The sequence below is a fragment of the Aotus nancymaae genome, unplaced genomic scaffold, assembly GCF_030222135.1.
Source record: "Aotus nancymaae isolate 86718 unplaced genomic scaffold, 86718_ANA_hifiasm-v0.15.2.pri h1tg000039l, whole genome shotgun sequence".
Taxonomy (NCBI): domain Eukaryota; kingdom Metazoa; phylum Chordata; class Mammalia; order Primates; family Aotidae; genus Aotus; species Aotus nancymaae.
The window spans coordinates 10,799,868-10,819,949 of NW_026988453.1; the positions used below are offsets into that span (position 1 = coordinate 10,799,868).

Here is a 20,082-nt window from a genome sequence, read left to right on the forward strand (position 1 = left end):
CTTTAAAGGCACTTTCCAAAAGTTACACAAGACACTCCGCTTACATCCTCTGGCCAGAAGTTAGTAACATGGCTGTACCCGGCTGTAAGGAAAGATGAGAAGCGAAAACTTTATTGCAGGTGGCCAATGGCCCAGTTAAAAATAGAGGCTTCCATTACTAATGAAGGAGAGGAAAGTGGATACTGGGGATGGCACCAGTAGTCTTGACTACAAATGGTCACTGCCCTGATCACATTTCGTACTTAATCAAGTGGAAAACTTCTTAACTCTCGCAGCTGCTGCCTCATGTTTATATGGCATTCCATTTTACCCTGTAATTTTTACTTGGTCAAGGTTAGCTCTGCTGTACACCAGAACACACGAATAGCTTTGCTCAGCATTCTTTGTGACCTTGCTCATAGTAAGATTATAGATACCTAATAAATTTTTTAAAAGACAAAATGTTCTACGTTTTGTGGCCTACTCTGGAAGGTTTTATGGCAAAGTGGGTGAGTATCCCTGCCTTTCACATTTCAAGTGTAGGGGTGTTTAGCTGCCTTCTCTGGCTCTCATTCACTGACTCTTCTAGGTAAATCCACCATTCTTTCCTTTATGCAAGAGATTATCTGAGCACCCAAAGCTTGAAAGTCGCTAAGCTAGGTGCTACAGTGTTATGTATTTCAGTGAGACATCTTCCCTGCTTAATCCAGGAGCTTATTTCCTTGCTGGACGTATACATGGATAAAATAACTGCGAAGTTTCTTAACAAGTACAAACATGTCCCATGTCACATAAGGGAAATATCTCATTCAGTTGTGAGGGACTAGGAATAAAAATGATTTGGGGAGGTTAAAATGTAAGCTTGTCCTTAAAAAGAAAGAACTACTTTGCAGATGGAGATGCGGTTTCTTCCTTCCAAGGTCTGCCATGGTGTAATTTGTCCTGTAATGTCTAATGTCTACCTGCTATTATTTTCTAAATGGTGAGTTAAATGGGAAATACGTGTAGAATATAATTATTTTTTATCCTTTGCTTTAGGTTTCGACTCATTGGTTCCCCATCCACTACTTGTCTCGTCGCAGGCAATAACGTCGCATGGGATAAGGAGGCACCTAGTTGTGAGAGTAAGTTGAAATATTTTTCTCCACAAATTCCTCCATGTGATCCTGACTTGCCCCTGGAGTATGAAGAATATATCTAATCCTTGCACAAAGTAGTCTCTCAAATATTTGAAAATACGAGTCAGATGCTTCATGGTCTTCCTGGCTTTTCTTTATGTTAAAAGGTGATTTATCTGACACTATGGGCTTGAACCCAGGCAAATAGCCCTACTTTCCTATTGTAATAGTAAATCTTTCCAGTATAGAGAGTGTTGTCCTTAATGAGTAAATTTTAAAGGCATTAGACAAAATTAGATCTGTCTTTGCCAACTCTTACTATCGAGTTACAATTCCAGAAAGTAGGCTACTCACTTTCTTGTTATTCTAATCCAAATAATAAAAAGAATTCTTCTTACAGTTCTTAGCAATTTTCCTAAGTCTCTGATTATTTTGAGTTCTAATCCTCCTTCATTTCTTTCAAAGGATTATAAATCACTCTATTATAAAGACACATGCACACATATGTTTATTGAGGCACTGTTCACAATAGCAAAGACTTGGAACCAACCCAAATGCCCATCAATGATAGACTGGAAAAAGAAAATGTGGCACATACACACCACAAAATACTATGCAGCCATAAAAAAAGACGAGTTCATGTCCTTTCCAGGCACATGGATGAAACCGGAAACCATCATTCTCATCAAACTGACACAAGAACAGAAAACCAGGCTCATGTCTTTAGTTGTATTTGTTCTTGGTTAGCTGACCCTCCATTTTTCCCATAAGTATTTTTTAATGAATCTCCAAAACTTTGAGAACATGGAAGAATGATTGCAAATTGGCAAAGTGTTACAGCTGTGAAGAAATCAGCATCGCACACAGAGTCGATGGCAGCAAAAGTAGGCACAGACTTCCAGAAGGCTAATGGCCAGTATAAACAAAGTCCTGATGATAAATACCCTCTGACCCAAAATTCCATTTCCCAGAATTTATCCCAAGAAAATAATCATGAAATATTCCCATGATTTTGGTCCAGAGATACTCAATGCAATATTTGTGATAGTGGAAAAACAACCTGAATGTTCAGCATGGTTTGAAAATAGATAATAGAAGAAATAAGGTGTATTTTAATGGCTGTAAGTTTTTAAGAAAGATAAAAAAGTGCACCATGAGGAGTTAAAGGTTGTGATGCCTCATCCAAGTGGGAATAGATAGTCTATCTATATAGCTACGTGACTGATTATTATTTAGCCACCAAAAATGGTATTATAGAAAATATATCCATTCATACATGTGCATGTATCCACATATGTATCTAAGAGTATATATATTAAATTATTACAAATAGTTATCTTTGAACCATTTTCATTTTCTTCCTTCTGTTTGTCCATATTTTATAAACTTGGTACAATGAATGTGTTCATTGTATTCACAAATATTCCTCCCCTCAAAAAATAACATTGACTTCTAAAGATTAAGTTAATGAGAATGTAAGTTGCCTCCTATACCTACCAAGAACTTAAAATTCTATGAAATAATTCAAATTATCCAAGAATTATCAGTTTACTATGCGAAGTTTTCTAAGCATGGCACCTTTTGTAGGGGGGTATCTTTTATAAAAAAATACTTCCACTTCTACTTTTATAGGTCAGTAATTATTTAAATAAGTCAGTAGTGGTTATGAGTGTATGTGTGTGTAGTCACTTAGCCAATATGTCAATATTATTATCTTATGATAGAACACAGTATTCGTTTATCACTTTATTGCCCATAAATCCGTCATTATTTCATTTTTTCATGCTTTATCTTTTGTATTTCCTTTTCTCTCTTTTTCTTGATAAATAATGCCAGAAGCGGTAATATTTAACCCGCAAAGAGGTTATTTTAATAACCTATAGGAAAAATAGTCCCGCAGTAGATAAGTACCTTAACAATCTGTGAAAAAAATCACATGTATCATCCACTTAAAATTATAAATATGTAAAACATAAAAAATACATGGATTTTTATGTTCAATATTTATTATGAGCAGAACCCATATCACACACACTTAAATTTCAACTAGGTAAAAATGTCTGATTATTAGCAAATACTTTAAGAAAATAACAGTATCATGATTCCATTTAGAAAATCATTGAATTAGTTGCATTTGGTATTTAAATACATAGTAAAATAATTCGTAATTTTAAAAAAAGCTGTTTTACCACACTCTTCCTTCTCTCAGTTATATCTTGTGAGCCACCTCCAACCATATCCAACGGAGACTTCTACAGCAACAGTGGAACTTCTTTTCACAATGGAACAGTGGTAACTTACCAGTGCCACACTGGACCAGATGGAGAACAGCTGTTTGAGCTCGTGGGAGAACGGTCAATATACTGCACCAGCAAAAATGATCAAGTTGGTGTTTGGAACAGCCTTCCACCTCAGTGTATTTCTATTAATAAATGCACAGCTCCAGAAGTTGAAAATGGAATTAGAGTGACAGGAAATAGGAATTTTTATTTCCTCAATGAGATCGTGAGATTCAGATGTCAGCCCGGGTTTGTCATGGTAGGGTTCCACATTGTGCAGTGCCAGACCAACAACAGATGGGGACCCAAGCTGCCACACTGCTCCAGGGGTGAGTGCGACCCATAAAGGCTTTGCTGGGTGTGAGGGTACCTTTAGATGATAGGAGTTGTTGAAATTAAGGAAATGTGTAAGAACTATGAAATTGGCATAAACACTCTAAACATAATAGTAGCTTCACTGTTATCTCTGTTAATAATTGTCTCAAAGTAATTATCTGAAAGCTTATTCTTTCTTTCATTTATAGTAGCCATATTTTATATGCATTTTAAAATTTAATATTGACAGCAAATATATGAGGTAGCTACTATTTGTATCCCCATTTTACTTCGAGAGAACTGAGTCTTAGCAATGTTAAAGCACTTTTCCAAGGCTCTGACTCCAGAGCCTAATGATAATCTATGGTCAAATGTATAATGAACAATAATGTGTAATAGTGATGATAATATCTCTGTCCCTGGAGTGTGGCAATAGGCAAGTGAGCCATGAGGACCAAAATGAGAGCATCAAATCAAAAAGGCCTTGGACTTCAATTCTTTCACGTTGTAACTGAAAAGACTAAAGCTCAGAAAAAGCGCTTTGCTCAAATCCAAGCACGTATATATATTATATATATATTTGATAAATACTCATTTTTCTTTAATTATATATGGTTCAGATTGAGGCTCAAATGCATTCCTTGGGGTTTTCTTGATTGTTTGTTTGTTTGTTTTTCAGAGACAACTGTACTCCAGCTCTGTTTCCCAGGCTACGTACAGTTGTACAATCATATTTACCAAAGCCTGTAACTCCTGGGCTCATGTAATCCTCCTGCCTCAGTCTCCCAGGTAGCTGGAACTACAGGTGCACACAGCCACACCTGGTTAATTTTTATTTATTTTTAGATAGTCTTGCTATGTTGCCCAGGCTGATCTTGAGCTCCTGTCCTCAAGCAGTGCTCCTGCCTCAGCCTCCCAAAGTACTGGGATTGCAGGCCCGAGCCACCATGCCTGGTTTCAAATGCATTCTGATGCCCTGAGAACACACCAATTGTGCTGTGCATGGAGGCGGCCAAAATTTGGGTCAAAATGTGTTCTAAGGAATACGTTCTCTCACCAAAAAGTCTGTAGCATTTTTTTTCTTTGGAGGGATTGTTCTTTGTTTATTTTTAATTTATTAATTTTTAGTATTTGAGTACATAGTAGGTGTATATATTTATGGGGTACATTAAATGTTTTGATACAGGTATGCAATGTAAAAATAATCGTGGAGAATGAGTTATCCATGCCCTTAAGCATTATCCTTTGTGTTACAAATAATCCAATCACACACTTTTATTCTCAAATGTACAATTAAGTTATTACTAACTATAGTCATCCTGTTGTGCTATCAAATACTAGGTCTTATTCATTCTTTCTTTTTTTTTGTACCCACTAACTGTTCCCACCTTCCCCTGCCCTGGGGGATTTTGTTCTTGATGTCCCCTCTTTCCTTAGTTGAAAAGACTGGCTTAACATGGAGTGGGAAGAATTAGGACAAGTCTACAGAGACAGAAAGAAAGCTAACAGTTCAACCTTGTGCTGACTGAAAGAGGGCAGAGAGGGAAAATGAAGACTAGGTGAAGGGGTCTGCTAGATGAGACCTTGGCAATGGTACTCCTTGCAGTTGCCTTATCGATGAGCTTGAAAGACACCTCTCAATGAAGCGGAAGAGTGGCCAAGCCACCTGCACTCACGACTCTGTGCTGCATAACCAGTATTGAAAGCAAGAGGAATATGCTACCTTGTAGTCTTAGGAACATGTTTCAGTAGAAAAAACACAGACAAGGTGTTGGAGAGACCTTGATTCTAGGCACAGCTCTGCTTGGTATCCTTAGTTTCCTTGTTAGTGAAACGTGACTACTGAACTACCAACGTTCCCTTTTAATATCTGCACTCTGCAATGACGATTTTTACGCTCTCTGGCAAGCATAAGTTCTAGCAAAAGAAATTTCCCCATAACTAACAAGTACTCCGGAATTGTCCTTTCCACAGTGTGTGAGCCACCTCCAAAAATCCTGCATGGTGAGCATACCCCAAGTGATCAGGACAACTTTTCACCTGGCCAGGAAGTGTTCTACAGCTGTGAGTCTGGCTACGACCTCAGAGGAGCTGCTTCTCTGCACTGCACACCCCAGGGAGACTGGAGCCCTGAAGCTCCCAGATGTGCAGGTGCCTCGACTCTCTGGCTGCCAGTTTGCTCTCTGTACCCCTCACATGCAGGTCTTACTCATGTTTTTTTCCTTTTTTTTTCTAGTGAAATCCTGTGATGACTTCCTGGGCCAACTCCCTCATGGCCGTGTGCTGTTTCCACTTAATTTCCAGCTTGGAGCAAAGGTGTCCTTTGCTTGTGATGAAGGGTGAGTGTGACCCAGAGTTGAGATCAAGGACTCAGTGTGGGGAATGACTCTTTTGAGTTCAGGGGTTAATCCAAAAAAGGAGCTGACCTAGTAGATAAGAATTACCCAGAGAGATTAATTTATGGAAGGGTAGTTTTGAAATAAGGGTAGGAAGTAAGTGGCATCACTTTCAGAAGACGACAAGAAATGGCACATACAGCTCCATATCAGTTACAAACCTAAATACAGTCACTGAACTTGAGTACATGGTTGGAACTTGAAATGAATGGGTACATATTTATTTGGAGGCAAAAGAATATAATTTTATAAAAGTTATGCTAGAAAAAAATTGATGAGTAAGACAAAAAATTGGTTGCCCCATAATAAGGCAAAGGTTGTTTTAGGAAGCTTAAAGCCAGTCGATACTGGAATCTGTAATAGCGTATGGATAAGTATGTTTTAATCCAATTACATATCTTCATGTCAGGAATGGCCAGTGTAATTGTTTTGATGCAGGACTTTTCTCAGCCATTTTGCCAGCCAGTGACCTCCAACCAATAATGCCCCAATCAGGCCTTGCTTGACCTGGGCTCACTGCAGGAGACATCACATCTACTCGACCCACCATGCCACGCCTGGCTTGTGCTCTGACCCGGATGGCATGGCTGCCACAACTGCATGATCAGCCCCTTGTGGGAGGGGGTGTGTGAGTGAGCGAGTGTGGGGTCTGGCTGGCTACCCTAAGCAACGGCACAGGAGTGGGCTTCCTGTGGGTTTTGCAGCTGGACCAGGCATGTCACACTGAAGGGAACATGGTAGTGCCCAAACAGGTGTGCCCATGACTGCAAAGCCCCAGAGAGGGTGCTACAGCATGCTAATAGCTCTTAGCATTTGATAATGCCTGCAGCCCAACAGATGTTGGTGTGTTAACAGCTCTGTCAGTCCCATGACCCTGCTCAGGCCTGCATCTCCAGGGTGGGCTTGGCCCACTGCTGCTTCCTGTCACATGGAGCAGCTGCCCTCCTCTAGCAGAGGGTGGAAGGTCACTGTGTTACAGCCTTCTTTGTAACTGCATTTGGTGGGTCCTGAGTTCTTGTCCCGCATCCAAGAAGAATAAGGTTATGCTGACAAAGGGTGAGGAGGGTGGAGAATAAAGTTGTTATTGAGCAACAAAACAACTTCTCAGTGGAGAAGACACACAAGGGTGTTCCCCCGGATGAAGTCAGGGGGTCTCTCTCTCAGTGTGGCTGGTTCTGGGGCTTTTATGGATTCAGAACGGGGAGTGTGTAGTGGTTGGTTTGTGAGTATGCAAAAAAGGCTAAAATGAAGCCATCACTTAAAGTTGGGCACGACAGTGTAAAAAACGATTTAGAGAAGGGCAGGTATATGATGGGTGGGGATCAATCAGAGGAAAGCATGTTAAATGGGAAGAGAGGTTCTCCATCCAGTCCATGGGTTTACCTGGAACTCGTAGGTAGGCTTTAAACTGTCTTCGGCTTGAAGGCCAAGTTTCGCTGTGGACCTGCCCCTATCTGCCTCGGATTTGTCTGCCTCCTGCTTGTATCAGTTTCAAGTGGTACTATTAGTTGTTTATGTGTATCCATTACTCTTTTTGGTGTGCCCTATGAGTCTGAGGCTAGATTGGATAATTAAGCAGTTAATTTTAATGATTTCCAAGGAATCTTTGGCATTTACAAAGTCCATCACCCACTAATGATTTCCAATTTCAGAATGATTTCAGATTTCAGAAGGGAAGCGGGATTCAATAATAAGTTGGGCATTTTGGGGTGGCAAAGACTCTTTACCTGATCCTTCTTTATTTCTTAAAGCATGTGGTTCAGCATGCTTCTATGAGCCTCCTCTGCCTTGTTACAGTTGTCATGGCAAGAAGAACAATGCCCGTTCTCTTTCTAGATGTTCCTTGCTTTGCTTACCAAATCAAGAGCTGTTCTGCCTCACGACCAACTAAGGAGAACAAGTGGCATGTCAGAGAGTCATCAGTGAAAGATGACACCTGAAGGTTATGGCTCTTGTGCACATGGAGAAGTCTGGTTCACGCACTCTGTAGGTGATGCTGGGCTATGAAATTTATATGGCAATAATGAACATCAGCTCTAATTGCTTTGCCAGTCACAGGGTACCATGATTCTTTAGAATAAATTGGCCTTTGAGTTTCTGCCAGCTACTGAAGAATTCAGATCCCTAATGAACTGAGACTTTTAGCTGGGCCTGAACCGAAGAACCAAGCGCTAGTCAAGGAGGAAATGGTAGTGAGGAAGCTGAGCGTCTCTGAGTGAAGAAATCAAGGGAGAGATGGGAACTGCTCACACATTTGCTACCACTTTTTTTTCTTTTAGGTTCCGATTAAAAGGCAGGTCTGCTAGTCATTGTGTTTTGGCTGGAATGAAAGCCCTTTGGAATAGCAGTGTTCCAGTGTGCGAACGTGAGTAGGAAGAACAACTATGCAGTTTGGACAGCTCTCCTTATTTTTGTTTTCCAGTGTGTTATTCTGCATGGAATCACCTGTTGTCTGAATGTTACTTAACTAAATCACTGATAAAAATACTTCTTTGTTGGAAGAATTTCAAGAAAGTCCTTGTAGGTCTTCTGTGACACGTGTTTTTGTTAACAATCTGTAAATCACTTAGTTTAATGACAGTGTTTAATTTTATGGGGAATGTGTGGCAAGAAACTAGATGACATAAAGGTGCAGCAAGTTTTATTCAGTCGTTTATATTTCAGTTTCCTTATCAAGGAGTAATCTTTTTTTCCTTTGAGACAAGAGTTACCCAGGACAGAATGCAGTGGTGCAGTCATAGCTCACTGCAGCCTCAACTTCCTGGACTCAAGAAATCCTCCCACCTCAGTCTCTCAGTAGTTGGGACTACAGGCGCACGGCACCACACCTGGCTATTTTTTGTACTTTTTGTAGAGATAGAGTCTTGTCATATTGTCCAGGCTGGTCTCAAACTCCTGGGATCAAGCTATCCTCCCACTTTGCGGCCTCCCAAAGTGCTAGAATTACAAGTGTGAGCCACCATGCCCAGCCAAATTTTGATGTTCTTTTATCTTCTCATACATCGTAAACAATTTGGTCAGCCTGTTATTTAGCCTGCAGTATTTAATGACATAGGGCTTCCCATGTGCCTTGACTTCCCATGTGTAGAAAAAGCAATGAACAGTGAATGAATAGTGCAGATGCCTCCCGACTTTCCTGGAGTGTATTTCTTGTTGGGAAGCAGACTATGAACAAGAAAATAAATAAGTAAACAAAATTCTACAAATTATAACATATAAAATGTTAAATAGGGATATGTTATAGAGAAAATAAAACAGAGTTATATGATAAGTTAGTATGGTGGAAGGGCTAGGAGAATGCATCAGTGTCTGGCATGATGAGATGTCCTACGTTTCCAAACCATGTGCTTAAATTAAATATGCCAAAATTATAATATATAAAATGATAGTTAAATAGGGGTATGTTGTAGAGAAGATAAAACAGAGTTATATGGTAAATTAGTATGGTGGAAGGAGCTAGGATGATGAATCAGTGTCTGAAATGAAGAGGTGTCCTAAGTTTCCAAACCATCCGCTTAAATAAAAAATGCCAAAATTCAGAAATTGGTAGATAAAAGTATGTTTTATATACCAAGACATTACTGATTTATCCTATTCTGTCTACTACAGCAAGGCAAGAATTGTTTAAACCTTTTTTTCCTGATGATTGAAAAATGTTTATTTTAATTTGTATTGTTAAAATAACTTATAGAAATTAATTTGGATACCTTATGGGGAGTATTATGGTGAAGAACATTCAATACCTGAGGAAACTCAAGTATTCAATAAACTCAACCTTACAGAGACTCACGGAGCTGAAAATAAATATATAAATAAACTTAGGAAAAACACAAACAAGCAAAATTCAAGCATGAGAATTTAATCATTGTTTGATGTACTAAGTCTTTTATACACACATAATTCTGATATACTTGGGCATCTCTTCCTAAATTCATTTAGAAGCATTCAGTTGATTTTAGGGAAGGAACTGTTCTAAGCAGACTAAAAGGAGGAAGAAATGATGACTAAAAATTTGGAAGAAAGAAAAAAAAAGTCCCTTTGCCACCATTTAATCTTGGTAAAAAGAGCCTTACCAGTGTAGTCTGACGACACCACTGGATAGTTGGTATTGGTACTAATGATAATGGTCTTGATCACCAAGAAACATTTACATTGCTAATGATGATAGTGCATGTTTATTAAAGTTCATAGATTTCCTTGGAACTCATGGTCTCTGAGGGCCCAAACTTTGTCTGTCTTTGACCTCATTGTCAACCCAAGAATCTCTCTATGCCTGATTTAAAGTAGGCAACCAAATGGGTGTGGTTAAAAATAGAAATAATTACTTTCCAAATTCATTATGAATGTAGCTACCTGGTTGGTCAAGGAACACCATTTTTGGGCTTTTGCAAGAAACTGTAATTTAGGTCTCCCATCAGTTAGTTCCTTCTCAACAAAAGCCTTACAGATTTACATTTCGTCCACCTTAGTTATATTCTTTCTAAAAGAAAAACAATTTATTCAGAGCACAGTCACAGGTCACTATGATTTCAGTCACCTTATTTGAAACTCTAATAGAACTTAAAGCTCTTGTTTCCTTTCTAGAAATATTTTGTCCAAATCCTCCAGCTATCCTTAATGGGACACATACAGGAACTCCCCTTGGAGATATTCCCTATGGAAAAGAAGTATCTTACACATGCGACCCCCACCCAGACAGAGGGATGACCTTCGACCTCATTGGGAAGAGCACCATCCGCTGCACAAGTGACCCTCAAGGGAATGGGGTTTGGAGCAGCCCCGCCCCTCGCTGTGAACTTTCTGTTCCTGCTGGTCAGTATCTGCTTCCACATATCCTAAATGGGTTCAGAATATCTAGGTGACAACTTTCATATTTCTATTGAGACAGTCATTTTTGCTTGTGAAAACGGTTTTGCTATGACTGTCAGAGACAAAACTACATCCCAAGTGAGTGAGAAATGGGTCCTAGATAGGTGCACTGTGTCTCAATTGTTGGTATTCTGATGGCCCTTCGTGTGGGGTGAGGAGTGTGGGATGGTAAGGAGAGAAGAGGGTGGACAGTGAAGAGAATTGGTAAGGTCCACATTTTGCAGAGAATATTTTCAAAGTACTGAAAACAAATGCTAAAGAAAATACTCTTTGATTCCTCCTCTGCTACTATGAGTTGTCTGTATCCTGGATAGATGGATGTGCTGCACAAAAACTATATGATGATGATGTAATTTACTTCAGAACTGATAACACTATAAAGTAATTTAAGAAACTCAGATGTAGGGATTTATACTTTTTATGTTGTTTCCAAGTGTTTGTTCAAGGCACTGACTCCTTCACCTCACCATTAACAAAGGGAACTCAGGAGGCCCTGCAGAAGCAGAGTTTAAGATTGCACTCTTAGCCTCCATAGCTCCTTTCTTTAATCTATCAGTCTGGCTTTAAATGACAGTACCTGACAATCGTAGGCGCATTTGTGGCTGTGACTGCCCGCACCAGCTCCATCCTCCTGTAAGGACAGAACAGCACTGAATCAGTAGCTTGTCAATCCCTGTGTACTCCCCCATCTGACACAGTTTGCAGGTAGACACTGTAGAGGATACTGTTTAAATGCCTTGAGGTTGAGGTTTAGAGAAACCATCTTTCACTGATCAAATAAGAGTGAGGGGCTTATGACTTGGTTGGCTCAGGTCTTCATGTACCTCTAATAGACAGAGATATTATCGGATGTGTTGATGTGTTCATATATCTGTTTAACTGAGTGTTTTTCCTCGTGTTTGTGTGGGAACTTGTTTAGCCTGCCCACATCTACCCAAGATCCAAAACGGGCATTACATTGGAGGACACGTACCTCCATATCTACCTGGTATGATAATCAACTACATTTGTGACCCCGGCTACCTGTTAGTGGGAAAGGCCTTCATTTTCTGTACAGACCAGGGAACCTGGAGCCAACTGGATCATTATTGCAAAGGTGACTCATTTCTCAATATTTCTTATTCTTGCTGGGTTATATGGAAAATTGATGCATGAGGCTTGTAGGGCTGAGAGACCATTGAAATCGTTATAATGAAAAGGGTGATATTTTGTCTTCTTGGCAGCTTTCATTTCATCTTATTAACTGTCTTCTTTGCATGGCCGACAGCAGTGTTTCTCCATCCAGAGCATTAGCAAAATCAGCTGGAAACGTTGTTAGAAAGACAGATCCTCAAACTCCGTTCCATGGACTCTGATTCTGTTTTGAAGTGGGGTCAAAAGTCTGTTTTTAACAAACTCATCAGAATGTTCTGACACAGAAAGACCACAGACCACACTTTAAGAAACACCACTTTGCCTTCTTGGTTTGTATAGAGGAAAAAAATATTGTAGGCTAATTTTGAGACTATTACAACTGAAAAGAAGTATGTGCTTGAAGATGAAGGACATACTGATGGCTGGGCAGAAAAAGAAAGTAAAACAAATAATGAGTTAAACGAACTAAAGCAAATTAATCAGAAAGATGCATTTTAAATTCAGGCCAGGCACAGTGGTTCAGGCTTGTAATCCCAGCACTTTGGGATGCCAAAGTGGTCAGATCACCTTAGGTCAGAAATTTGAGACCAGCCTGGACAACATGGTGAAACCCCATCTCCACCAAAATACAAAAATTATCTGGGTGTGGTGGTGCACGCATGTAGTACCAGCTACTCGGGAGGCTGAAGCAGGAGAATTGCCTGGACCCAGGAGGTAGAGGTTGCAGTGAGCCGAGATAGTACCACTGCGTTCCTACCTGGGTGACAGAGCGAGAAAAAGAAAGAAAGGAGGGGAGGGGTATTTTAAATTCAGAATCATGATTTACTAACTTCTTTGTTCTATGTGCAGAAATGGGCCAGAATAATGCATTTAATAACGAGCCGAGTACCAGTATTTGTTGTGAAGCTAGAGAGAGTTAACATGGTACTCCCCTTTCCTTACGGAGTGACCCTAGCGGCTCCAGGCCTAGAACACAGTTAGCTTAATTCCTAATCTTACCACAGCTTTCCAGTTGCAGAGCTGTCAATCAAAAGTAGATGCACAGTACATTTCGTAGTCTCTTACTTTACATTAAGAAATCGGAGTCAGAAAATGTTAAATCATAAGTTTTTTGGAGGAGTAAGATTGGTAATTCCTGATTAAAACTATGCTTCCTCTTGGCCAAGGCAAAATGGGTTTTGGAGTCATAGAGCCTTCTATCCTGGTAGATAAAACCAACAATCAACAATAAAATATCAATTTCCTTATGATTTGTCTCATTTCAGAGGTAAACTGTAGCTTCCCACAGTTTATGAATGGAATCCTGAAGAAGTTAGAAATGAGAAAAGTATATCACTATGGAGATTATGTAACTTTGGAGTGTGAAGATGGGTATACTCTGGAAGGCAGTCCCTGGAGCCAGTGCCAGGCGGATGACAGATGGGACCCTCCTCTGGCCATATGTACCCCTCGTAAGTGCAAGTGCAAGGAATGCGGGCCCTTCCCGGTCATGTTTACTTCCCGGTCATGGTTCCCCGGTCATGGTCACGGTTAACTTGATCCATATTGGCATCAAGTGTGGTGTGATATTTACGGTGTATGCTACGAGCTAAGGAATACAATACATGCATCCACCTCTTCCAAAAATCCCCTAGTGAGAGTAAGGCCAGACTTTCTCTTCTCACACTTCTCACTCCAGCCTCTGCACCTTTTTTGTCTATGTCACTCTGTGGTTGCATGAGCCACACAGGAATGATTTATTTACAGGCTATGAGCCTTAAAAGAAAGGTTTTCAGCATGAGTTAGGGAGCACCTTCCAAACTGCGGAGAGCAGCCGGCCTGTCTCTCACACCACTGTAGGCGACAGGTTTTTAAGCTAGCACCGCTGGATAGGGCAGATTTAGAAATCCTGTATCATTGAGCTCTGTAGCATGTGTCATTGAGCCCTCTGCTGGCAACTGGAGGGTACTGTAAGATAGAAAATTCTACCCAGATCAAGCAACAGATGAGCAAAATTAATAATGAATAGCCTTTCTTAATCTAAGTTAGTGCTATACTTTCTCCTCTCCCCTCTCTTATGACTCTTCTAATATATGGTTCTACACCAAGATTGTTCGAGATCCATTTTTACAATTAATCCTGTAAATGTGCTAACCAATATGACTCACAGATAATATTTCTCAATTATCAGCTTGACATTCCCTTAAAATCAAATTATATTCACTTTTTTGGCAAAAAATCTCACTGGATAACTTACTAACTGGATTTAGAGTATTCTGAAGATCTGGCTGGGACTGACAGAAAATTCAGGTAGTTGGGGAACTAACCCTATCAAATATTAGAACAAAACATAAGCCAATGATACAGAAGTTACTTGGCACCAGTACAAGAAGAAACATGGAGACAAGTGGGACAAAACTGATATTAATAAAACAAAGGGGCAGGGGATGGTGGCGCATGCCTGTAATCCCAGCACTTTGGGAGGCTGAGGCGGATGGATCACCTGAGGTCAGGAACTCGAGACCGACCTGGCCAACATTGGTGAAACCCCTTTCTACTAAAAAAATACAAAAACTAGCCAGGCATGGTGATAGGCGCTTGTAATCCTCTCAGCTACTCGGGAGGCTGAGGCAGGAAAATCGCTTCAACGGAGGAAGTCGAGGTTGCAGTGAGCCGAGATTGTGGCATTGCACTTGAGTCTGGGCAACAAGAACGAAACATTGTTTTTTAATTGTCAATTAAATTAACAACAAAAAGGTTTTTAGGCGAACACCCAATAAAAAGCAAGGATGTGATGTAACGGATATTGTTGTATGTTGAAGGTGCTACTGTAAATTTGCAAAAACCCTGATGAAAAACAATTATGCAATGTATGTGGACAATAATTACTCCTGCCAGTCAGCCCCCCTAGAAATCTAATCTAAGGAAATGCTATATAATATAAAAATATTTTGTGCATTTTCTTAAGGGTTTCATGGGAAACTAGAAGCAACTGAAATGCACAATGGAAGTCACTGAATACACTCCGATGCATCTACTAGATTACACTACTTTGCCTTTGTTGCAACTTATTTTTCTACTGTATAATTATCTGAAAACACACATATGAGAAAATGTACCAAACAGAATGTATGAAAACATTTTTTGGGTACTAGGATTTGGGGTGACTTTTTTTCTTTAGTTCTGTATTATACATTTTCTTCTGTAATTGTATTAATTTTTTAAAAGACTTCTCTGAGTGCAGAAGGTAAAATGAGAGTATGTGAATGAAACCAATGGCTTTTTGCATTAAAAAAAAATATTAGACTGAGTGCTGAAGAAAAATCAGGATGACTTGTCACAGGCTGAGAGGCCTGTTCAATCATGCTGCATGCCAGAGTGACGTTTTTGTGGCTTTTGTCTTCCTTTTAGGTGCACATAATGCTCTCATAGCTGGTAAGTTTTATGAAGGGTTTGCTGAGGAATTCTGGCATCTTTAACAGTGAGTACCTACCTATAATGAATGAAATGTAAAAAGAGAGATCAAGATATCTTGAGTTGTAAATTCAACTAGAAAGAAAATAACAATGAGTTTAGGCCAGGATATGGTGAAACTAGCATCGTCATATGCATACTGAGTAACCTTCATCAAAGGTTCTTTACTGTCTTTGAACCATTACAAATGAATAGTCGTTCATCAGTGTCAAAAATTCTATATTTGAATGTGGTAAGAGAATGCAACTTCTTCTTTGGGTTATAACCTGGAGTATGCTTCCAAATGGTGATCATGCCCATTCGCACAAATAGCCACAGACCAGTCTTCTGAGCCCATATCTGTGATCTGCCTATATCAGAAGAATAGTTTTGTAATAGAGTTTGCTTCCTCTGTGGCATAGTATTCTTACATCCCTTTTTACACACGTGGACACTGAGACACAGAGGTTTAGGTAACTTGCCCAAGACCACAGAATGGCATAGCCTGGGTCTAACCAGGCAATCTACCTATCTGTGGAGACTGTGCACTTTAACAATCAATAAATGGATAAAGGACCTCAATATATAATTCAACAAGGGAGAATATTCCCCTATTGTCTCAATGAAATGCCTGTGTGTTAAGTCTTAGGCAAGAGACATGGGCAGGGCCATGGAGAGTTGGTGGGCAGCTGCAGCATATGGTTCTCACTCACTGGTGGAAAGGCTGATGTTGGACTAAAGGTTACAAAAGAGCTCAGCTCACCCCTTAACTATAATACCTCTGTGGGAGTAAGACTAATGCTACAGAAACCCAGAGTAAAGCAGAATGTATAGTTACACCTTAAAAAAAAAAGCACTGGCAATCTGTAGTGAGAATGGATACTAAGAGTTTAAAACCTATGAGTTATAGTCTTCATGCATTTAATTATCCTGTTTTATTGCCTAGGCACTTTATCTGGTACAATCTTCCTTATTTTATTCACCATTTTCCTCTATTGGATAATTCTAAAGTGCAGAAAAGGGTAAGTATACCCGTATTACCCCAAGAAATGTAAACTGTACTTACCCCCCCTTGGAAGTCAAAAGAAAGTAAAAGACAAACAAACCCGTTGCTACATAAACAGATGTGGTAATTCTTATAAAGAAGGCCCTTGACACACAGTCTAGACAAAGAGGTATTCACCCTAAAGGTAATATATAGGATAATAAAAACAATTGTTTAAAAAAACAGCATTTTGGCCAGGTATGGTGACTCATGCCTATAATTTCAGCATGTCGAGAGGCCAAGGTGGGCAGATCACTTGAGGCCAGGAGTTTGAGACCAGCCTGGACATCGTGGTAAAACCCCATCTCTACTAAACATACAAAAAATTTGCCTGATAAGGTGGCACATGCCTGTAATCCCAGCGACTTTGGAGGCAGAAGCATGAGAATTGCTTGAACCTGGGAGGTGGAGGTTGTTGTGAGCCAAGATTGTGCCACTGCACTCCAGCCTGGGCAACAGAGTGAGACTCCATCTTGAAACACACACACACACACACACACACACACACACACAGAGACACACATGCACACACACACACACAACATTTTAAAAAGGAATTGAGTTTTACAAAAAGTAGGTGGAAGGAGTTTTTAAAAAGGTGTTCATGAGGCTGTTGATCTCCTAGTTTTGCTAAGACATTGCAGACACTGACCTCTAAGCCCAGATCCTATCATAGCACTAGTAGTTAGATTGGGTCTGTTATGGCACACAGATCACATGGCATACGTAGGCTGCGAGTAGGGAAGAATTGAGACTTTCCGGTGGGTATTTTAATATATAAACAAATATTTTGTAAACACCATTAACTGTTTTTTTTGTTTGTTTTTTTTTTTTTGAGATAGAGTCTCACTCTGTCACCCAGGCTGGAGTGCAGTGGTGTGATCTTGGGTCACTGCAACCTCTGCCTCCCAGGTTCAAGAGATTCTCATGCCTCCACCTCCCAAGTAGCAGGGACTACAGGCATGTGCCACTGCGCCTGGCCAATTTTTGTATATTTAGTAGAGACAGGGCTTTGCCATATTGGCCAGGCTAGTCTCGAACTCCTGACCTCAAGTGATCCGCCTGCCACAGCCTCCCAAAGTGCAGAGATTACAGGTGTGAGCCACTGTGCCTGGCCACCATTAATTTTTTAAATTTGAAAAAAAAAACTTCCAAATATTATGAACTGAATTTAAAAAAAAGTCATTGACAGGGAAGGGTACACAGCTTTTGTACTGGTTGTTTGAATTATAACAACATCAATGAGGCCAGAATCAATAATATCAATGTTATAAGGTTGATGAGCAAATTCTATACCCATTAAAAACTTAATTTGTAACTTTTAAGTGAGGAATTTTCTATAGAAAATAGTCTAAAGTGCAGTTTCCTATAACAAGCTTTACAGAAATTGAAGTTTTGATATTTCACAATGATGGCAATACACTTTTTAAAAAGTAGTTTGTCATAGCAGATCTTGCTATAAACAATCCAGTCAGTTTCGTGGGAAATACTGAATTAGTCAAGATTAAAATTTCCTTCCTTCCTAACTAATGTTCTCTATACGCTATGGCTTGACATATAAATATTCTTTGCTCTTTTTCATTACAAAAAGAAAAGGTAAGTAGTTGGGCGCTTTACCTTAACAAAGTACTTGTGTCAATACAGTTTTCTTCTTAAAGTTTCTCATTACATACCACTATAATTTGTGAGTTAATTTGAAAAAAATTACTAAGTCTGAATTAAATAAGTTGGGGCTTCTAATTTTCAGTATCTATACCAGTCTCTAGTTAAAACCATATGGGGAAAATGATTATTTCTTCCTCTTGAAAATATTCAAGATACTTTAATATCTTGAAAGTATTTGACTATCTCCACCCTTCTAACTATGTCATTCTTCATCCCTTATGGCCTATTCCTTGTTAATCAACTAGAGGGTAAGATTCCCAAGCCTAATTATTGATTTGTTTGACACACGTAATTTAAGATCATTTCCTCATATTAATCATCTTCAGGCATAAACATGACTCAATAACCATTTCATAAAATTATTTCTTTAGAAATTAGTATCTTGTATAATGTAAGCAGCCTCAGAGCATATACCATTTCTTCATGTTTTCATCCTGTAAAACCTGTCTATTTTTTTCATATTCTTTTAAAGTGTAATGTCCATGGCGCAACCATTCTCTCTCTGACTGGGGTACCAGAGATATGGCAGAAAGAAAGATCATGATCCTCGTTAGACTTAAAGGTCAGGGAGGTAAACCTCCAAACATCTATATAACCCACACTAAAACCTATTATATATATGTAATCCAGGAAAAATTTTAAACATCTCCTAAACTTTCATTTTTGGCCTGTTTCACTTCTTGGGATTGTAACTATCTGAGAGCTTCTTCCTGCCTGTTGTACAGATAAAATCAATTCACTGAGATCATGGTACATTGCAGTAAAGAAAGAGTTGAATTTACAAAGGCCAGCCATGTGGAAGAACTGGAGTTATCACTCAACTCAGTCACTCCAAGAACACAGAGGCTAGGGTTTTTACAGATAATTTGGTAGGAAGGGAGCTAGGGAATGGGTACTACTGATTGGTTGGGGATGAGGGTGTGGGAAACAGTCCTCATGTGCTGTGTCCACCTCTAGGTAGAAACCCCAGGACGAGTTGAGTCATGAGTCACAGGTCCAGGTAGAGTCAGTCAGTTGCCAAATGTAAAAATCTGAAAAACATCTCAGAAGACCAATCCTACATTCTATAATAGTGATGTTATCTATAGGAACAATTAGGGAAGTCACAAATCTTCTGACCTCTGGCCACCTGACTCCTGATGAGCAGTAATGGGTTATAAAAACTATGCCTGTATTTTGGCAGAGTTCAGGTCCCTCTCATAATCCTAATCTTTTGGCCTTTCATAAGTTTTCAGGCCCTGAGCAAGGAGAGGCTAGTTTTAGGTAGAGACTATTATTATCCTTGCTCCAAAGTTAAATTATAAACTAAATTCCTTTCATGGTTACCTTGGCCTACATCCAGGAATGCGTGAAGCCAGCCCACCTGTGAGGCTTGAAGCAAGATGGAGTTAGCCATGTTAGATTTCTTTCATTCTCATAATCTTTGCAAAGGTGGTTTCAGGATAGTGAGTGCATTAGTATAACCAAACACCATTGATTCTCATGTTAGAAATAACACATAGCTAAAATTGGGAAGAAAAAGTAATAAACTCAAATAATAAGAAGGCAGAGATGCCTTATCTTGGAAGGAGTTGGGCTGATTTTCAATCATGCAGTCATTCCTCTTTGAGTGGGTGTGGCCAATAAGCTAAGTCTTGTGGCTGTGTGAGGAGGGCTGATTATTCCTTATCTGGAGCTCAAGCTTTCCTCACAGAAAGACAAGGGCATAAACAGCCTCACAGTAAAGAAGAAGGAAGCATGTGAGAAACACAGAATATAAGTGGAGAGTATCGTAGTGGTCATCAAGTCAGAAGAGCCATTTATCCTGGAGCTAAAAAAGACTGACAGCGATAGAACAGTGTAGAACAAGA

The 20,082-nt window shown here is 39.6% G+C and overlaps 1 protein-coding gene across 1 annotated transcript in view; it reads left to right on the forward strand.

Annotated features, from left to right (window-relative positions):
• Nucleotides 1–20,082, forward strand: part of LOC135268209 (complement receptor type 1-like) — a 148,059-nt gene that overhangs the window by 48,843 nt on the left and 79,134 nt on the right. Inside the window, exons 17-22 of the mRNA XM_064360205.1 lie at nucleotides 1,018–1,103; nucleotides 3,307–3,705; nucleotides 5,666–5,842; nucleotides 5,928–6,030; nucleotides 8,367–8,452; nucleotides 10,672–10,899. Coding sequence (XP_064216275.1) covers nucleotides 1,018–1,103; nucleotides 3,307–3,705; nucleotides 5,666–5,842; nucleotides 5,928–6,030; nucleotides 8,367–8,452; nucleotides 10,672–10,899 — 1,079 coding nt within the window. The remainder of the gene's footprint in view (nucleotides 1–1,017; nucleotides 1,104–3,306; nucleotides 3,706–5,665; nucleotides 5,843–5,927; nucleotides 6,031–8,366; nucleotides 8,453–10,671; nucleotides 10,900–20,082) is intronic.